Source organism: Pelophylax lessonae, assembly GCF_965119305.1.
Source record: "Pelophylax lessonae genome assembly, chromosome: 3".
Classification (NCBI taxonomy): domain Eukaryota; kingdom Metazoa; phylum Chordata; class Amphibia; order Anura; family Ranidae; genus Pelophylax; species Pelophylax lessonae.
This window is the reverse complement of record NC_138770.1, coordinates 46,491,299-46,511,877: the sequence shown is the minus strand read 5'-3', so window position 1 is coordinate 46,511,877 and position 20,579 is coordinate 46,491,299. Positions and strand designations below refer to the sequence as shown.

General features: G+C 46.7%; 1 protein-coding gene across 1 annotated transcript in view; it reads left to right on the top strand.

The window, feature by feature from the left end:
- Positions 1-20,579, top strand: part of LOC309550974 (tyrosine-protein kinase Src42A-like) — a 63,288-nt gene that overhangs the window by 19,697 nt on the left and 23,012 nt on the right. Inside the window, exon 4 of the mRNA XM_082251391.1 lies at positions 18,377-18,542. Coding sequence (XP_082107517.1) covers positions 18,377-18,542 — 166 coding nt within the window. The remainder of the gene's footprint in view (positions 1-18,376; positions 18,543-20,579) is intronic.

Below are 20,579 nucleotides of genomic sequence, written 5' to 3'. Positions count from 1 at the left end.
GGTATTTGATCACCTCTGCGCTTTTCATTTTTTGCGATATTAATTAAAAAAAAGCGACAATTCTGAAAAAATAACAATATTTTTCTACTTTGACAGTTAAAAAATATCCAATATATTCAATTTTTGTCATATATTTATGCCAAAATGTATTTAGCTACATGTCTTTGACAAAAAAATTCTCAATGAAGTGTATTTTTAACCGCTTTAAGACCGGAAGATTTTACCCCATTCCTGACCAGGCCATATTTTGCGATTCGGCGCTGCGTTACTTTAACGGACAATTGCGTGATCGTGCGAGGCTGTACCCAAATTAAATTTATGTCCTTGTTTTTCCCACAAACAGAGCTTTCTTTTGGTGGTATTTTATCACCTTTGAGATTTTTACTTTTTGCGCTATAAACAAAAAAAGAGCGACAATTTTGAAAAAATAACAATATTTTTCACATTTTTTTTATATGAAATTCCCCCCAAAAAAATGTAAAAATCAAAATTTTTTAACATTTTAGGCCAATTTGTTTAGGCAATAAGCGTATTTTGATTGGTTTGCGCAAATGTTATCGCAGCTACTAACTACGGGAAATTTATGTCATTTTTATTGTTTTTTTTTAACTAGTAATGGCGGCGATCTGCGATTTGTTTTGCAGGACTGCGACATTGCGGCGGACAGATCGTACCCTTGACTGACATTTTTGACACTTTTGGGGGTACCAGTGACATTACTACAGAAATCAGTGCTATAAATATGCACTGTTACTGTAAAAATGACACTGGCAGGGAAGGGGTTAACTTCTATTGGTGATCAAGGGGTTAATGTATGCCTGGTGCTTACTGGCATGTGTGGGGGGAGGGGACTGTATGACACAGGCACAGATCGCAGGTTCAGCTATGCTGAATCCTGCAATCTGTCCCTGCCTGTCACTTAGGAGATCCGCCCGCTATGTTTACACAAGCGGGCGGATCTCCACACTCGATCACCGCCGCCCCTCCCCTGGCCCGACTCCCGCTGTGACTGAATACAGCGGGAGCGAGCCTCCGGCGGTGCGCGCCGCCCACAAGGGGAGGAGTCCAGCGACGTAGGTATACGTCGCTGGACGATAACGAACCACTTTGCCGCAGTAGGCTCAACAAGAGCGGTCGGCAAGTGGTTAATGGTGAGGTCATAGTTCCTGGCTCTTTTCCCATCAACCTTGGAGTGTTGAGTGTTCACATGAAAATGTATTGAATTTAAAGTCTAGGAGTGATACATCATTTCAGTGGTGATGGGAAGGAGAAACATAAGATACTATTGGAAGGTTTAACGTTCCAGGTAACTCATCACTTATGGGTGGACTGATTCTCTAATTTATATAGAATTGTACCTAAAGTGGACCTGTTAGCAACTTTACAAGTCTTCGTTAATGCAAATTTCTCAGATGTACCAATATCCACTTCAACACCGGCCAATTCTGACACTTCTCACATACACTATATTACCAAAAATATTGGGACTCCTGCCTTTACACGCACATGAACTTTAATGGCATCCCAGCCTTAGTCCGTAGGGTCCAATATTGAGTTGGCCCACCCTTTGCAGCTATAACAGCTTCAACTCTTCTGGGAAGGCTGACCACAAGGTTTAGGAGTGTGTCTATGGGAATGTTTGACCATTCTTCCAGAAGTGCATTTGTGAGGTCAGGCACTGATGTGGACGAGGAAGCCTGGCTCGCAGTTTCTGCTCTAATTCATCCCAAAGGTGTTCTGTCGTGTTGAGGTCAGTAATGTTACTTAACCCCAAACTCGCTCATTCATGTCTATATGGACCTTGCTTTGTGCACTGGTCCAAATCATTTGGTGGAGGGGGGAATTACATAGTTACATAGTTTGCGAGGTCGAAAAAAGACATCAGTTCATCCAGTTCAACCTATGATGTGTGTGTGTGTTTGCTGTTAACCGTACATTGTATACCCCTGTATGTTGTGGTCTTTAAGGTGCCCATCTAATAGTTTTTTTTAAACTATAGATGCTCCCTGCTGATACCACTGCTTGTGGAAGAGAATTCCACATCCTCACTGCTCTGACAGTGAAGAACCCCCTATGTATTTTAAGGTTAAACTGTTTTTCCTCTAGTTTTAGTGAGTGGCCACATGTCTTATTGTATTCCCTTTCTCTGAAAAGTTTGTTCCTTATGCTAGGGTCACCAGTACAGTATTTGTAAATTGATATCATATCCCCCCTCAATCGTCTCTTCTCCAGAGAGAAAAGGTTCAGTGCTTGTAGTCTTTCCTCATAGCTGATGTCCTCCATTCCCCTAATTATTTTTGTTTCCCTTCTCTGGACTTTCTCCAGTTCCAGCACATCCTTCCTGAGGACCGGTGCCCAGAACTGGACAGAATACTCCAGATGTGGCCGGATCAGAGTCTTGTAGAGTGGGAGAATAATCTCTTTATTTCTGGAGTGAATCCCCTTTTTTATACATGCCAGTATTCTGTTGGCTTTGCTTGCAGCGGCTTGGCATTGCATGCCACTGCCAAGCCTGTTGTCTACCAGTACCCCCAGGTCCTTTTCCATCCTAGACTCACCCAGAGGTTCCCCCACCAGTGAGTAGCTTGCTTTCTGGTTTCTGGCCCCCAAGTGCATTACTTTACATTTTTCAACATTAAACCTCATCTGCCATGTAGTTGCCCACCCCGTTATTTTGTTCAGATCCGCTTGTAAGGTTTCCACATCCTGCATAGAAGATATTGGCATGCTTAGTTTAGTATCATCCGCAAATACTGAGATTGTACTAGATATCCCCTCCTCTAGATAATTTATGAATAAATTAAACAGGATTGGCCCCAGGACAGAACCTTGGGGGACCCAACTTTCCACACCCGCCCAATCCGAGTACTCCCCATTTATCACCACCCTCTGTACTCTCCCCTGGAGCCAGTTCTCTATCCAGGTACTCACCTTATGGTCCATACCTACCTTCCTTAGTTTGTACAGTAAGCGTTTGTGGGGAACGGTGTCAAAGGCCTTTGCAAAGTCCAGATACATCACATTCACAGGCTTTCCTTTATCTAGGTGGCAGCTCACTTCATCGTAGAAGGTTAATAGATTGGTTTGGCAAGAACGATTTTTCATGAATCCATGCTGATTATTACTACTAATAATACCATTTTCATTACTAAAGTCTTGTATGTGGTCCCTTAACATCCCCTCCAAAATTTTGCAGACTACTGATGTTAGGCTGATGGCCCATAGTTACCCGGGATATATCTCGGCCCTTTTTAAATATTGGTACCACGTTGGCTTTTTTCCAATCAGCTGGCACCATACCCGTCTGTAGACTATCCTTAAAGATCAAGAATAATGGTCTGGCAATCACCTGGCTGAGCTCATTAAGAACCCTTGGGTGCAAGCCATCCGGTCCCGGGGATTTATTTATGTTAAGTTTCTCTAGTTTAGCTCTAAGTCTATCTTCTGTTAGCCATGGTGGTACTTCCTGAGGTGTATTATTTAGTTTAGCATTACAAGCTGGGTTAGTGTAGCCCCCCCAATTCTTTTGTGAAGACTGAAGAGAAGAAATGATTTAACACTTTTGCCTTTTCTCTGTCCTCTGTGGCCATATTTCCTTTGTCATCTTTTATGGGGCAAATGTGTTCTGGCCTCACTATCTTACTGTTTATATACTTAAAGAATTTTTTGGGGTTCTTTTTACTCTCTTCCGCTATATGTCTCTTGTGTTCTATTTTAGCCGCCTTAATTTCGTCTTTACATTTCTTATTACACTCTTTGTAATGCTTGAATGCTGCCAATGACCCCTCAGCCTTGTATTTTTTGAAGGCCTTTTCTTTAGTATTAATATGCATATTTATGTTGGAGTTTAGCCACCCAGGGTTTAGTTTTGCTCTTTTAAATTTATTTCCCTTTGGAATGCACTGGCCAATCCCTTTGTTTAGTGTGCTCTTGAAGCACTCCCATTTTTTCCTCCTGTTGTGGGGTTGTTTTTCAGGGGTTAGGCTTGGCCCCTTTGTTCCAGTGAAGGCAGGTTTTTAGGCGTCAGCATACCAAGACATTTTGGACAATTTCATGCTCCCGACTTTGTGGGAACAGTTTGGGGATGGCCCCTTCCTGTTCCAACGTGACTGCACACCAGTGCACAAAGCAAGGTCCATAAAGACAATGGATGAGCGAGTTTGGAGTGGAGTAACTTGACTGGCCTGCACAACCCGATAGAACACCTTTGGAATTAATTAGAGTGGAGACTGTGAGCCAGGCCTTCTTGTCCCACATCAGTGCTTAACCTCACAAATGTGCTTCTGGAAGAATGATCAAACATTCCCATAGACACACTCCTAAACCTTGTGGACAGCCTTCCCAGAAGAGTTGAAGCTGTTATAGGTGCAAAGGGTGGGCCAACTCAATATTGAACCCTACGGACTAAGATTGGGATACCATTAAAGTTCACGTGCGTGTAAAGGGAGGCGTCCCAATACTTTTGGTAATATAGTGTATGTGTAATAAGATAAAAAAAAAAAAACCCTAAGCATTATATTTTTGTAAGCAGAGGGCCTAGAGATTAAAATGTAGGTGTTTCAATTTGTCAATTGGTATTTGCGCAAAGGTTTTTCAAACACATTTTTTGGAGAAAAAATACACTTTAATGAGTTTTAATGCACAAAACACAATGTAATACATTATCATTTGGTAAAACATAAAAGACAATTTTACGCCAGGTAAACAGATACCCAATATGTCACACTTTAAAAGTGTGCACGGTCGTGGAATGACGCCAAATCGCAGTACTCAACAATCTCCATAGGAGATGCTTTATAAGTTATGGCAGTGCCAGGTCAAGGCCTTCTAAAAACCAGGGTGAACATGCCAAACTGCCCCCCCCCCAAAAAAAAAAATGTATGAGCATTATATGACAGCAAAAATCCACCCCCCCCCCCCCCCATAAAAAAAAAAAAAAAAATGTGAGCACTAATCTGCATGTTTACCCCCTAAGCATAGATTCCCACTCCTCCCAGGAAAAATCCACCCCCTCCTGTAATCCCCACCCCAAAATCTCCCTTCCTAGCACAAATACCCCTTAATCATCGTGACTAGTACAATCCCTCCTCCCCCCCCCCCCCCATCAAAAAAAAATCCCCTCCTATCACCTCTTCTAGCACAAACCCCTCAAATCCCCCCTTCTAGCAAGGAATCCCTCCCCCCCTCCACCCTCCTAGCACAAATCCTCACCCCAAAAACTCCCCTCCTAGCACAAATACCCCTCAATCATCCCTACTAGAACAACCTCCCCCTCCCTAAAAAATGTTTTTAAAAAAATCCCGCCCTAGAACAAATTCACCTCACTCCCCTCCACCACCATATCACCTCCTCTAGCACAAAGCCCTGAAACACCACCTTCTAGCACAAATCCCGACCGCAAAATCTCCCCTCCTAGCACAAATACCCCTCAATCATCCCTACTAGCACAACCACCCCCCCCCCCCTGAAGTAAAAATCATCTTCTAGAACAAATAACCCCCCCACCATATCAACTCTTCTAGCACAAACCCCTCGAATCCCCCCCCTCCTTCCAGCTTAAATCATCTCTCTCCGCAAATCGCCCCTGCAAAAATTGACCCCTCAAAAAATCACTCCTCCTAGCACAAATCCCCTCCCCCCTCATCATACATTCCTCCATCCACCCTCCTAGCACAAATCCCCACCAAAAAATCTCCCTTACTAGCACAAATACCCCTCAATCTTCCCTATTAGCACAACCCCCTCTAAAAAGAAATCCTTACCTGGAACAAATCCCCCTCCCTCCCCTCCACCATAGCACAAACCCCTCAAATCCCACCTTCTAGCACAAACCCCTCCATCACACACTCCCCCGTTCACCCTCCTAGCACAAATACCCACCCCAAAATCTCCCCTCCTAGCACAAATACCCCTCAATCATCCCTACTAGCACAACCTACCCCCCAAATAAAAAAAAAAAAATCCCGCCCTAGAACAAATCCCCCTCCCTTTCCCCCACCTTAACACCTCCTCTGGCAAAAAAAACCCTAAAATCCCACCTTCTAGCACACCCCCCACCCCATCACACACTCCCCCATCCACCCTCCTAGCACAAATCCCCACCCCAAAATGTCCCCTCCTAGCACAAATACCCATTAATCAACCCTACTAGCATAGCCCCCCCCCCCCCTCCCTCCTAAAAAAAAAAAAAAAAAAAAATCCCCTTCTAGAACAAATATCCCCCTCCAACATATAACCTCTTCTAACACAAACCCCTCAAACCCCCCCCTCCCCCCAGCTAAAAATCCTCTCTCTCCGCAAATCACCCATGCATAAATTGACCCCTCAAAAAATCACTCCTCCTAGAACAAATCCCTTCCCCCCCCTCATTACACACTCCCCCATCCACCCTCCTAGCACAAATCCACACCCCAAAATCTCCCTTCCAAGCATAAATAGTGCTCCATCCTTGGTATCAGTGGGAGGAATAATGCCCCATCATTGATATCAGTGGGAGGAATAGTGCCCCATCATTGGTGTCAGTGGGAGGAATAGTGCCCCATCATTGGTATCAGTGGGAGGAATAGTGCCCCATCATTGGTATCAGTGGGATGAATAGTGCCCCATCATTGGTATCAGTGGGAGGAATAGTACCCCCATCATTGGTATCAGTGGGATGAATAGTGCCCCATCATTGGTATCAGTGGGAGGAATAGTACCCCCATCATTGGTATCAGTGGAAGGAATAGTGCCCTATCATTGGTATCAGTGGGAGGAATAGTGCCCTATCATTGATATCAGTAGGAGAAATAGTGCCCCATCATTGGTATCAGTGGGAATAGTGTCCCATCGTTGGTGTCATTGGCTGGGAAGACTCATGCCCCATCCTTGGTATCACTGTCAGTGGGAGGAATAGTGCCCCATCATTGGTATCAGTGGGAGGAATAGTGTCCTATCATTGGTATCAGTGGGAGGAATAGTGTCCCATCATTGGTGTCAGTGGAAGGAATAGTGCCCCATCATTGGTGTCAGTGGGAGGAATAGTGCCCCACCATTGCTGTCAGTGGGAGGAGTAGTTTCCCATCATTCAGCTTCGGGTGTGGCTGCTGGAAGGTTCTCTGGCTGTGTGTCTGTTGCTGCTGCAGGTGATCTGTGTAATAGGGGAGTGAGGTGAAATCCTTCCCAGCTCTCCTGGCCCCCTTCTGGGGAAGCCATGGAGGCCAGCAGGGCCTCTCCTGCTGGAGGCTCTCAGTCATCCCCTGGGCGGATGGATGGCACCCCTGCTCCTGTGCAGCACGTGGTTGGTGATCTCTCTGCACCTGGTGAGGATGAAGATGTTGGATCCATTCGGGAGCGAGTGGTGGCCGGGATCAAAGTCCTCAATAAGGAGAGAGACAAGCTCTACAAGCTTAGAGCGGATTTAAAGCGCCTGAGAAAGCAGCGTGAAGGCTTGTTCAGCAAGAACCGCGGATCCATGGATTCAGAGGTCCAATTAGCGAAAGTCCGTGTGGAACATCAAGAAACTATCGTGGCCATGATGGAAGGCAGGGATGGTCCCTTCAGGGAGAAGTTTTGCAATGAACGGAGGTTTGCAAAGATGGAGGTGGAGGAGGAGACCCCTAGTTCTGACCCCCTTCCCCCTCAAGGTGAGGTAAGCAGCCCATTGCCATCTCAGGGCTCAGGAGGCATGTTGAAAGTTATACAGGTAATGGAGTCTCCAATGCAAGAAGATCAGCTGGTGTTTGGTGGTGTGGAGGACTTACCTGACAGTATACCTGATAAAATAAAGCATATAAAGCCCCAGGTTACAGATAAAACAGTTTTTGTGCCTTTTAGCACCTTGCCTAGTGATGGGTTTCCTAATGACACTCCGGGTGATTCCCCTATGCTCAGCAATGTTGTGCCTGCTGCTGATGTCTCTAAACAGGAAAAGTTGTGTTTAAAAAATGACATTTCTGCTGAAGAACCACAAAACCCAGAAGAGCCGTTTAACCCCCCTTCTGCTGAGCTTAAAACTATTTCAGTCACTGTTGAACAGGACTCTACAGCGCAGCAGCAGGAAACATCTGGTACTGCATCAGAAACAGTTATCCCTAATAACATTGCAGGCATGGTGGATCCCACCATTATATGTGGAACTGATAATGCTGCTTGTTTAGGCCAAGCTGGTAAAAATAATAATAGTAGTGTACCTGATAATGTGACATCAGTGTGGGGTCTTGGCCCTAATAAGCCTACATTTGCACAGGTGGTAAGCTGTGCTCCTGGCAATATCACCAAGCCAGGGTTACAATCAAGGAGGAGCTCTACTTCTAATCAGGGTTTTCCCTCGCGGGCTGCCACTATGAGCACCATTGGATCTGGTATTGGATCTATGGCTTCTGCTGGGGGTCCAAGGCGGAACGTAGTCCTCCTTAAATGGGAAGGTGGTGCAGTCCCTCTAGCAAGGCGTATGGTGGTGGACCTGATCTTAGATATGGGTTTTGGGGCTAATGACCTATATGCCCTGATACATGTGGCTGGAAGCCGGGAATACACAGTTAGTTTCACCAGACCAGAGGGTCTTGACTTGTTCTGGGAACGATATATGGCTCGGTGCAGGTCAAGACCCGAATGGGAAGGTCTGGTGCCAGTGGCAGTTTCCCAAAGGTCAACAGTGAAGAAAATTACTATTGTCCTTACAAATGAGAGTGTTCCTGCTCGGGACTTAGAGGTCTGGTTGAGAAATTATGGGGATGTTTTGACCAGGCCGGATAAAATTCATGATGAGCGTGGCATCTGGACCGGGGGTTGGTCGGTAACGGTCAGGTTGGCTAGGGATGGGAATGTTGTCCGTCACCTGCCCTCCTCTGCTTTTATAGGGAGGGATAGGATGACTATTTTTTATCCCGGTCAGCCAAAACTGTGTCACCGCTGTGGAGAAAAGGGGCATTTTAGCTCCTCTTGTTCAGCACTGATCTGTTCAGTGTGTCGGGGACAGGGTCATGTGGCCAGGGACTGCACCCAGGCGATAAGGTGCAACCTGTGCCTGCGCCTTGGCCACCCCTACAGCCGATGTCCTGAAGCCTGGCATAATATGGATAGAGAGGTGATAGATGATCTGTTAAGGCTGGACAGGATGGAGGATGAGGCCCCTGTTGTACCACCCTCCTCTGCGGTGACTGACCCCCCTGGTCTTGTGCAGGATCCCTCCCTAGTCCCTGTGCCCACCCCTCCTGTATCTGTAAGTTTTCCTTCTGTGTCTGTCCCTGTGTCCCCCCAGCCTACTGTACCGGCTCCTCTTGTGTCAGAATCTGCCAAGTCTGTGCCCCCTGAGTCAGTTATTCCCGATCAGTCTTCCCTTCCTAAGTGTGACCTTAAAGAAGCCCCCCACCCACCAGGAGTGGTAGAGGGTACCAAAAAGGGTGCTGCTGCGGCTTCCTCTGTAAAGAAGTCTTCTGTGAAGACTTCAAAGAAGAAGAAGAAAACAAGAGATGAAAGCATCTCTGAATCTGACCTTCAGTACCTGGAGGAGAGAAGGAAGGTTGTGAGGCGGAAGAGACAGACGGTGAGGACGGAACAGGGACAGGATGCCTCAGTGACTGTCTCCAACCGTTCTAGGGCTTCTGCTTGGGATATCTCCTCATCTGGGGATTCTTCTGAGCAGAATTCAGAAATTGAAATGGAGTTGGAGGAGGCTTCAAGAAAGAGAGAGGCTTCTGGTGATGAGCAGCAGAGGGGAGCTAAGAAGCAATCCACCCAATAACCCAAATGGCGGTTCCCCCTCCGTTAAAAGTGGTGACAATAAATGTCGCCAGCATTAAGTCGGTAAGAGCTCGTTCTATGGCCTTATTTTTGTTCAGCCAATTAGATGCTGAAATTTTATTTTTGCAGGAGACTAGGCTCACCTCCTTGGCAGATATTCATATGGCCAAGAGAGAGTGGAGGTATGGTCCATCTTACTGGTCTCTTGCGGCCGAGCCTTACGGCGGGGTGGCGGTGTTGTTTAAAACCGGCATGGTAACTGTCCGGCGGGTTATTGAGGTGGAGATTGGGAGATGTATGGTCTTAGACGTTCTTGTGGGAGGGCAGGACCTGCGCCTAATTAATATTTATGGGCCGCACACAAAGTGGGACAGGAAATGCCTTTTTACAAGGATCAAGCCATTTCTTTTTACATCCCGGCAAGTGGTTTTTGGAGGTGACTTTAATACTGTGACTAGGCCCAAGGACAGGAAGGACTTCAATGACCGGCTGGGATATGATAGCGTTTTTTTAAATAGTATGGTTAGGGATGCTGGTCTTGTGGATGTGCACATTAAGCACCTCCCGGATGACACAGGGTTCACCTTTCATCGAGGTAATAGTCAGAGTAGGATAGATAGGTTTTTTTTGAAGGAGGCCTCTGCTTTCTCACCCCCAGTGGTGCAGGCGGTGGAGTTCTCTGATCACTGTATGCTATCTGTGGTCTTGAATGCTTCAGATTTCCCTCAGAGGGGCAAAGGCATCTGGAGATTAAATTCGACTCTCCTTGAGGAAGAACATGTTAGACAATCCTTTGAGGAATTCTTTCAGGCACAGGTGACCATCCTGGACTTTTGTAGCAGCAAGGCTGAGTGGTGGGAGCTGACCAAAAAGAGGATTGCTGGATTCTTCAGGGGCCTAGCCAATAAAAAACAGTTTAATAGATACATGACCTACCAACGTTTGCGGAGGAAGCTGGATATTCTTGTCTCGAGAGGAGGAGATCCTGGGGCAATCTCTGAAGTGAAAATCCTCCTCAGGAAGTGTCAATATGACCGGCATACCTCTTTGGTTCTGGAGCGGGACTATGGGAAATACCACTCGCCTGACCCTTACCAGAACTGCAAACAGGGTGTAGCTGTTAAGATGGTCGTTGGCCTTAAGGATAGTACAGGTTCCTTGACAAAGTCCAGGTCAGGGATCCTGGAGGTCGTGAGGTCTTTTTATGCTGAACTTCTTGGGAGGAAGGAGCTTGACCGAGACAAGATGGAAAGCTTTTTGGACTCTATTCCAGGTCTAAATGGTGGAGATGTCCCTTTGATGAATTTGACAGAAGAGATCACAGTTGAAGAGGTGACGAGGGCAATTGAACAGCTTGCCATCAAGAAGTCACCTGGACCGGATGGTCTGACGGCTGAGTTTTACAAAGCCTTTAAGTCTATTCTGGCCCCACATTTGGTAGAGATTTTTAACAGTTGTCTTGCTGAGGGGGTGCTTCCCCCTTCCATGAGACACTCAGCTGTGATTCTTCTTTCAAAAGGTAAAGATCCTTCGATGATTGAGAATTGGCGCCCCATCAGCCTTCTCAATGTCGATAGAAAGGTGCTGGCGAAGATACTTTTCTGGCGCCTATCGGCAGTAGCAGAGTCTTTGCTTTCTCGCCATCAGCACTGTTCGATCCAGGGTAGGAGCACCTTCACAGCGGTTTTAGCTGTCCGGGAGGCCTTGGAGCAGTGCAGGGCTGCAGGCTGGGGAAAGTATCTACTGGCATTGGATCAGGCAAAGGCTTTCGATCGTGTCAACCATGAGTACCTGTGGTTGCTCTTTAGTAAGTACAGTCTGCCGGGTGGTTTTGTCGATTGGTTAAAAGTTTTGTATAAGGGGGCAGAAAGCTTCCCTCTTGTTAATGGTTGGGTTGGACAGTCCTTTGAGGTTGGTTCTGGGGTGCGCCAGGGTTGTCCGCTGAGTCCCCTGCTCTATGTGTTTGCAATCGACCCCTTCATCAGGAGGCTAGAGAGCAGCATGTTGTGTGGGGTACCAGTGGGAATCCCGGGTGAGCCGCCTTTGAGGGTTGTTGCCTATGCGGATGATGTGTCAGTGATTGTCACTGGGACAGATGAAGCGGAGGAGGTGGTCTCTCTGACATCACGGTACTCTGAAGCATCAGGCTCCAAGATCAATCAGGAAAAGAGTGAAGTTTTTTGGATGGGAAAGGAAGGTGAGGGGTTTGATCTCCCGGACACTTTTCCAGTGCCCCAGGAAAAAATTAAGATATTAGGCATTGAATTTGGACCTGGCGATTATGGCCTCAAAAACTGGGAAGGCAGGCTGGAAGTTGCCAATACTAAGGTGGTCAGCTGGAAGAGATGGAAGTTATCTCTGAGGGAAAGGGTTGATCTGATTAAGACTTACCTGATACCGATCTTCTTGTATGTCAGCCCTGTCTGCATCTTGCCAGTGTCTCTCTATGCTAGGATCTATAGTGTGTTCTTCCAGATGCTGTGGGGGAACAGACTGAACCCCATCAAGAGGAATGTCACCTATCTATCCAGGAGGGAGGGTGGCTTAGGTATGGTCAACCCCGTTCTTTTCTTTTCACTGCTATTTCTCAAGTTTAACATTGGTAGTATGCTTGCAGTGGAACCTCCTGGATGGGCAGGCATGTTTAGATCTTGGTTTAGGCCTTTTCTGCGACTTTGGGAAGAAGGTGGCCAAGTGAAGAATCTCAGGGGTCATCGTGGTCAGCTCCCAGCCTATGTCGCTCCGTGTCTGAAGTTGCTGCGGCAGTGGCGACTGTCGGCTGAAGATCTCAGATCCGCTCCGAGGAAAGTCCTTATGAGCCGAGTCTTGAGTGAAGTCTTTCATGACCCACTGGCCTTAAGGGATTGCCCAGGCCCAATTTTGAGGGAAGGGTTAAGATTGATTAATTTGGCTAGAGTCCCCCTTAAATTCAGGGATCTGGCCTGGTTGTGCTTCCACGGGAGGCTCTATGTTCGGGGCAATTTGAAATTCCGCAGTGGGATGGATCGTGGTTGTCCTCGGGAGGAATGTGCAGGTGAGGAGGAGACTATGGACCATTTTCTGCTTCGTTGCCCTTTTAACATAGAGGTATACAAACAGGTTGGGCGGGCCCTCGGTGTTCCTTTCCTCTCCAGGCTGGGTTATGCTGAGTGGGTGTACGGAGCATTCAATACTGGTGGGGGCTTTTGTTTGGATACACTTTTTTTAGTTAGTTTAGTAGTCCGTTATTACACATGGAACGCACGGTGTCAGGTCACCCTTCGGCGTAAAATCCTTCCTGTTCAGGTGGTGGTGTGTGACATTCTGCATGAGGTGGGGAAGATTCGGGCGCTTGAGAGAGACAAGTGGGGTCAGAGGGCTTGGCTGAAGGCGTGGAGGGGTTTCAAGCCTCCCTGACTGCCAGGAGTCTCTTTCCCGGGTGTGGCTTTCTGTCTCTTATCACCCTAGATTTTTTCTTAATGCTCAGTTTTTGATAAATGGCTGCATACATAGGTGATGGGTTGTGCCTCTTAGGCCCTCTCTGCTGCTTTATGTAAATAGTTTTCTAAGAATGTTGGAAGTGGATTATGTATATATTGTATATATTCTGCACATGGATGTGAATTCCTTTGTTTTTTTTTTTTTGTTGGAATATTGTACTATAGTTCTGTTTTTTACTTTTGTATAAAATATGTTGCTTGATTCTTTTCAATAAAAGATCAATAGTGCCCTATCATTGGTATTAGTGGAAGGAATAGTGCCCTATCATTGGTATCAGTGGGAGGAATAGTGCCCCATCATTGGTATCAGTGGGAGGAATAGTGCCCTCTCATTGGTATCAGTGGGAGGAATAGTGCCCCATCATTGGTGTAGTGCCCCATCAGTGTCCCATCATTGGTATCAGTGGGAGGAATAGTGTCCCATCATTGGTGTCAGTGGGAGGAATAGTGCACTATCATTGGTATTAGTGGAAGGAATAGTGCCCTATCATTGGTATCAGTGGGAGGAATAGTGCCCCCTCATTGGTATCAGTGGGAGGAATAGTGCCCTCTCATTGGTATCAGTGGGAGGAATAGTGCCCCATCATTGGTATCAGTGGGAATAGTGTCCCATTGTTGGCGTCAGTGGGAGGACTAGTGCCCCATCATTGGTATTAGTGGGAATAGTGTCCCATCGTTGGTGTCAGTGGGAGGAATAGTGCCCCATCATTGGTGTCTGTGGGAGGTATAGTGCCCCATCATTGGTTTTAGTGGGAGGAAGTAGTGTCCTATCATTGGGGTCATTTGAAGGAATAGTACCCCATCATTGGTATCAGTGGGAGGAATAGTGCCCCATCATTGGTGTCAGTGGGAGGAATAGTACCCCATCATTGGTGTCAGTGGGAGGAATCGTGCCCTATCATTGGTGTCAGTGGGAGGAATAGTACCCTAAAATTGGTTTTGGTGGGAGGAATAGTACCCCATCATTGGTGTCAGTGGAAGGAATAATGCCCTAAAATTGGTTTTGGTGGGAGGAATAGTACCCCATCATTGGTGTCAGTGGGAGGAATAGTGCCCCATCATTGGTGTCAGTGGGATGAATAGTACCCCATCATCGGTGTCAGTGGGAGGAATCGTGCCCCATCATTGGTGTCAGTGGGAGGAATAGTACCCCATCATTGGTGTCAGTGGGAGGAATCGTGCCCCATCATTGGTGTCAGTGGGAGGAATAGTACCCCATCATTGGTGTCAGTGGGAGGAATCGTGCACCCTTCTTGGTGTAGTGCTCCAAGGACTAGCTATAGGCAGGCCAAAGGACGTGTTTTGGAGACCACTGTTCTATAGAGAAAAGCAGAAGAAGGCATGCATAGGGGAAGTACTGTGATCTCTGTGAGGGGTAATAAAAACCTGGAAGTGTCACAATGACACATTACTCAACATGCTGCATTTATCACAGATAATTGGCCTGACGACAGGTCCACTTTTAACACAGCTATTAATCAATCACTCAACCTACTACTATTCTGTCCCATTCTCTATGTCACTAGTGTTTATCTATGGACTTGGAAGTTATCCATCAGCGGTTGCATGCGTTGAACTTTGTCCAATTTTTACTCCAGTTGCTTTTCACTTCTCTAATTTGATTCTAAATCAGTTATCTCCAAATGTTCTATACAAAGGGCCAGTTTACTGTCTTTCAGACATCAGGGGGTCCAGATTGTGGTCACTGGAAGTAGAACATGTCCATGCATCAGTGGGAGTAGACAATTCTCCATGAGTGCTGTCAGTAAGAGGTATTGTGCCCCATTGTTGGTGTCATTGGCTGGGAATATTCATTCCCCATCCTTAGTATCACTGGAAGGAACAGTGCCCCATTATTGGTGCCATTGGGAGGAATTGTGCCCCATTGTTGGTGTGATTGGCAGGGACGAATCATGCCCCATCATTGGTATCACTGGGAGGAACAGTGCCCCATTGTTGGTGCCATTGGGAGTAACTTTGCCCCATTGTTGGTGTCATTAGCTAGGAAGGATCATGCCCCATCCTTGGCATCACTAAAATGAGCAGTGCCCCATTGTTGGTGCCATTCGGAGGAATTGTGCCCCATTGTTGGTGTCATTGGCTGGGAAGACTCATGCCCCATCCTTGGTATCACTGGGAGGATTGTGCCCCATTGTTGGTGTCATTAGCTGGGAAGAATCATGCTCTATTTTTGGTATCACTGGGAGGAACTGTGCCCTATTGTTGGTACCATTTGGAGGAATTGTGCCCCATTGTTGGTGTCATTGGATGGGAAGAATCATGCCCCATCCTTGGTATCACTGGGAGGAAACGTGCCCCATTGTTGCTGCCATTTGGAAGAATTAGGCCCCATTGCAGGTGACATTGGCTGAGAAGAATCATTCCCCATCCTTGGTATCACTGGGAGGAACGGTGCCCCATTGATGGTCCCATTCGGAGGAATCGTGTCCCATTGCTGGTGTCATTGGCTGGGAAGAATCATTCCCCATCCTTGGTATCACTGGGAGGAATGGTGCCCCATTGTTGGTGCTATTGGGAGGAATAGTGCCCCATTGTTGGTGTCAGAGGATGAAATATTGCCCCAAGGGCTGGATAAAAGCAAGTAAAGGGCCACATCCAGCCCCCGGGCAACAGTTTTGAGACCGCTGTTCTAAAGCATAATGCATGGACTGTACAGAATACAATTGTACATCAGTATTATAATATCAGTGTATACATACACACACATGGACGGTGTCAGTAGAACAGTGGATGGTGTCAGTAGGGCAGTGGAGGGTGTCAGTAGGGCACTGGACTTTGTCAGTAGGGCAGAGAATGGTGTAAGTAGAGTAGTGGACGGTGTCAGTAGGGTAGAGTACAGTGTCGGTAGAGCAGTGGACAGTGTCAGTAGGGCAGTGGATGGTGTCAGTAGGGCAGTGGATGGTTTCAGTAGGGCAGTGGACGGTGTCAGTCGAGGAAGAGTACAGTGTCAGTAGGGCAGTGGACGGTGTCAGTAGGGCAGAGTACAGTGTCAGTAGGGCAGTGGATGGTGTCAGTAGGGCAGAGTAAAGTGCCAGTAGGGCAGAGTACAGTGTCAGTAGGGCAGTGGATGGTGTCAGTAGAGCAGTGGACGGTGACAGTAGGGCAGTGGGCGGTGTCAGTAGAGCAGTGGACGGTGTCAGTAGGGCAGTGGACGGTGTCAGTAGGGCAGTGAATGGTGGCAGTGGGGCAGTGGATGGTGGCAGTAGGGCAGTGGACAGTGGCAGTAGGGCAGTGGATGGTGTCAGTAGTTATTCTTTTTTTTACAATTTTTTTAGGAGCCCTGTTGGGTGTTTCAGTGAAATATTAGGGGTCTAAACAGACCCCTGATGTCTCACTTTTTAAAGAAATTCCCCAGTCCCTTTCTCTGCCCCCTCAGCTGCACTGGACAGTAAATGAATGGGAAGTGCTCTGTGCTGAGTGACTTCCTGTTCATTAACAAACTGAAGCATTGTAAACATGGTTTACTATGCTTCAGTTATGAATGAACACAGTGAGTAATCGGTACTGAGCACTTACTTTGTTCCTTCAGAAAAGGAAGGGGCCGGTAAATAACATATTTAAAGGCCTCTTACCCCCTCTCCATCCTGACACATCCCCCTGTGTGCCCACAGCAGCAGCCAACGGGAGAGGAAAGGAGGGATGCTGGCAGTGCTGCAGGGAAAGGGGGAGCCCCGGGCAGCAGGGGGAATTTGCAACGCACAGGGGGATTGGGGAGTGCCCATGCACACCCTGTGCATATGCCTATGTCTAATGATTCATAACATTTCTTCAAGAAAAATACATAGATATAAATTAAACCTTGTTGAAAATATTTGATGGGAACATATGGAAGGAAGCAATGTAAGAACTCAACCTGTTTCTTAGGCCAATGGACAATTCTTGAGGGAATAGTGGGAGGTAAGTTCAGATATACATCATGTATAAACATCAATCCAAGTCAATAAAATTTGACATCTCGCTATGCGCACCAACTTATTCCACGTGCCTGGAGGGGGGCTGCTAACAAGGGTAACCACGATTCAAATAGACTCAATGGTCCAACTCAATGGGCATAGTATATCCAATCCTTGTGTGTCACCTATGAGTAAAGGGAAGTAAAAGGAGCATACAAATATGAGATGAGGTGTCACAGGAAGTCTCCCAAGGGTTTTCACATTGATTCATGTTTAGGTGCTCCCTTTTGAGGAATTTTGGTGTCTAGGGGTTTACCTTTCCAGCTGGTAAGGCTGTTAGTTTCTGGTTCCTCAGGGGTGGAGCAGGTTCTGGCACCTCTTAGGGGTTCAGGTGGGTGCTATGAGAGGAGTCAGCATATAGTGACTTGGTTTTGCGTGGTCTATTGGTGTGGCGCGCTGCATTTTACTGCCCTAGTGGGTCGTCCTCCAGCTCTCCTTCTTGAGTGGAAGCCAGAAATCTCCTCAGAGAACTGGAGCTGCAATAGCTGGAGGATCGGAGTAGAAATGATGACCATGTCGAACTGAGTCTCCCATTATTCCCGTGGATAGAGAGGGTATAGTATATGTACTTACCTCAAGATACAGTATATCCTGAAAAAGTAGGCTGTTGGTCAATGAAACGCGTAGTCATTTAACATCTGCCCACCATATGTTGCCATCAGAGGCGTAACTAGAGCCTTCGGGGCCCCGATGCAAGAAACCATGAAGGGCCCCCCCAGATCCCTGGCCGGGGCCCTTCCCTTCAAGCCCAGGGCTCTTCCCACTAATCCTGGGGCTCTTTACTCTCGTTGCATGGCCTTTTATTACGGTCCCGCAGCAGGATCCTTTCACAAGTTCTGCAGTGGGCTCCCTTCCTGCAATCTTGGGGCCTCCCCACAGTGGTGCAATGCCAGGGCCCGGTCGCAAGTGTGACTTTTGCAATCCTGGAAGTTCACCTACTGGTTTGCTACTGGGCCCCCTGGAGCATGGGGCCCGGTAGCAATCGCAACCCCTGCAACCCCTGTAGTTACGCCCCTGGTTCCCATCAAACCTTTTTAACAAGATTTTAATAATGACTTGTCACAATCTCTGTACTATACCTCTGCTTATCTTTGGAAAGTCTAATTCTCCAATTTCCCATTAGGAGGAACAACGCCAGAAAGAAAACCTTTGTCTGCAGCTTTGTGGTGTCTCATCAACCTTAATTTGATGTTTTCACAGCTGGACCTCCCACCCGTGAACAGCATCTCACACACCATGGTGGACCAGCTGGAAATTGACCCCACTTCCATCGAGAAGGTCCAGAAACTGGGCAGGGGCCAGTTCGGGATGGTGTGGCTGGGACTCTGGAATGGAACCATGAAAGTAGCCATCAAGGAGCTTCAAGGTGACCCCCAAATCCGCTGCCAAATTATCTCATGACCCTGTAACCTGCATCTTGCATAAAAAGAACTCAAATATTATTCATACACCATAAATCATGTTTTATAATACAATATTCATAATACCGTATACTATTTACATAAAGGACAGCGACAGAGATAGATAGATAGATAGATAGATAGATAGATAGATAGATAGATAGATAGATAGATAGATAGATAGATAGATAGATAGATAGATAGATAGATAGATAGATAGATAGATAGACTTCTGGCTGTCAGAAGCAGTCTGGAGACTCCTCAGCATTAGATTCATTAGAGCACAGGGGAGACATCCAGACTCTTTTAGACCAGTGGTCTCCAAACTGCACCCCTGGGGCCAAATGTGGCCCTTTGCTTGCTTTTATCAGGCCCTTGGGACACTATTCCTACCAACTGATACAAAGCATAATTCCTGCCACTAACTCCAACAATAAGGTACTATTCCTAATACTGACCCCAACAATGGGCACTATTCTTACCACTGATACCAATGATGGGGCACTATTCTTCCCACTGATACCAATGATGTGGCACTATTCTTCCCACTGATACCAATGATGGGGCACTATTCTTCCCACTGATACCAATAATGTGGCACTATTCTTCCCACTGATACCAATGATGTGGCACTATTCTTCCCACTGATACCAATGATGGGGCACTATTCTTCCCACTGATACCAATGATGGGGCACTTTTCCTCCAAATGATACTAATGATGAGGCACTATTCCTCCCACTGATAGCAATGATGGGGCACTATTCCTCCCACTGATACCAATGATGGGGCACTATTCCTCCTACTGACAGCAATGATGGGGCACTATTCTTCCCACTGATACCAATGATGGGGCACTATTCCTCCCACTGATACCAATGATGGGGCACTCTTCTTTCCACTGATACCAATAATGGAGCACTGTCCCTCCCACTGATACCAATGATGGGGCACTATTCTTCCCACTGATAACAATGATGGGGCACTATTCTGCCTACTGATGCCAATGATGGGGCACTCTTCCTCCCACTGATACCAATGATGGGGCACTATTCTTTCCACTGATACCAATGATGGGGCACTATTCTGCCTACTGATGCCAATGATGGGACACTATTCCTCCCACTGATACCAATGATGGGGCACTATTCCTCCCACTGATACCAATGATGGGGCACTCTTCTTTCCACTGATACCAATAATGGAGCACTGTCCCTCCCACTGATACCAATGATGGGGCACTATTCTTCCCACTGATAACATTGATGGGGCACTATTCTGCCTACTGATGCCAATGATGGGGCACTCTTCCTCCCACTGATACCAATGATGGGGCACTATTCTTCCCCTGATACCAACAATGGGACACAATTCCTCCCAATTACATCATTGATGTGGCACTATTTCTTCCCCTCATACCATCAATGGGGCAATATTCCTCCAACTAATACCACTAATGGGGCAATCTTTACTCCCGGGGCATTTTTTACACCCACCGGCCACAGTTCTGCCCCCTAAAAGTCTGAAGGACATAAAACTGGCCCTTTGTTCAGACAGTTTGGAGACCCCTGTTTTAGATGGATGGATGGTCTCAATAAAGAGAACCTTTTATCAAAACAAATCATCACATAAGGAACTTTTTGTCCCCTATGTGATGAAAAAAAGTTATGCTAAAAAAAAAACAAAATTGAATTGTAATAAAATGTAAAATCCCCCTTAATTTTTTTGAGGCCCTCCCTCCACCCCCACTTGTAAGCACATACGAACTAAAATGCATGTGTTGATGGCGCCTACGCATGAAAATGTCAATTGTGATATATAGGTTAAATATCTTCACGCACGCCGGAGTGAAAGCAATATTTCTAGCACCAGACCTCCTCCATAGTGCTAAATTGCTGACCTGTAGGGTACTGAAGTTTGTCACCATTTCACGGGCATACACATGTTGGCATACACATGTTTGACATGTTGGGTATTTATTTACTTGGCACAACATCATCTTTT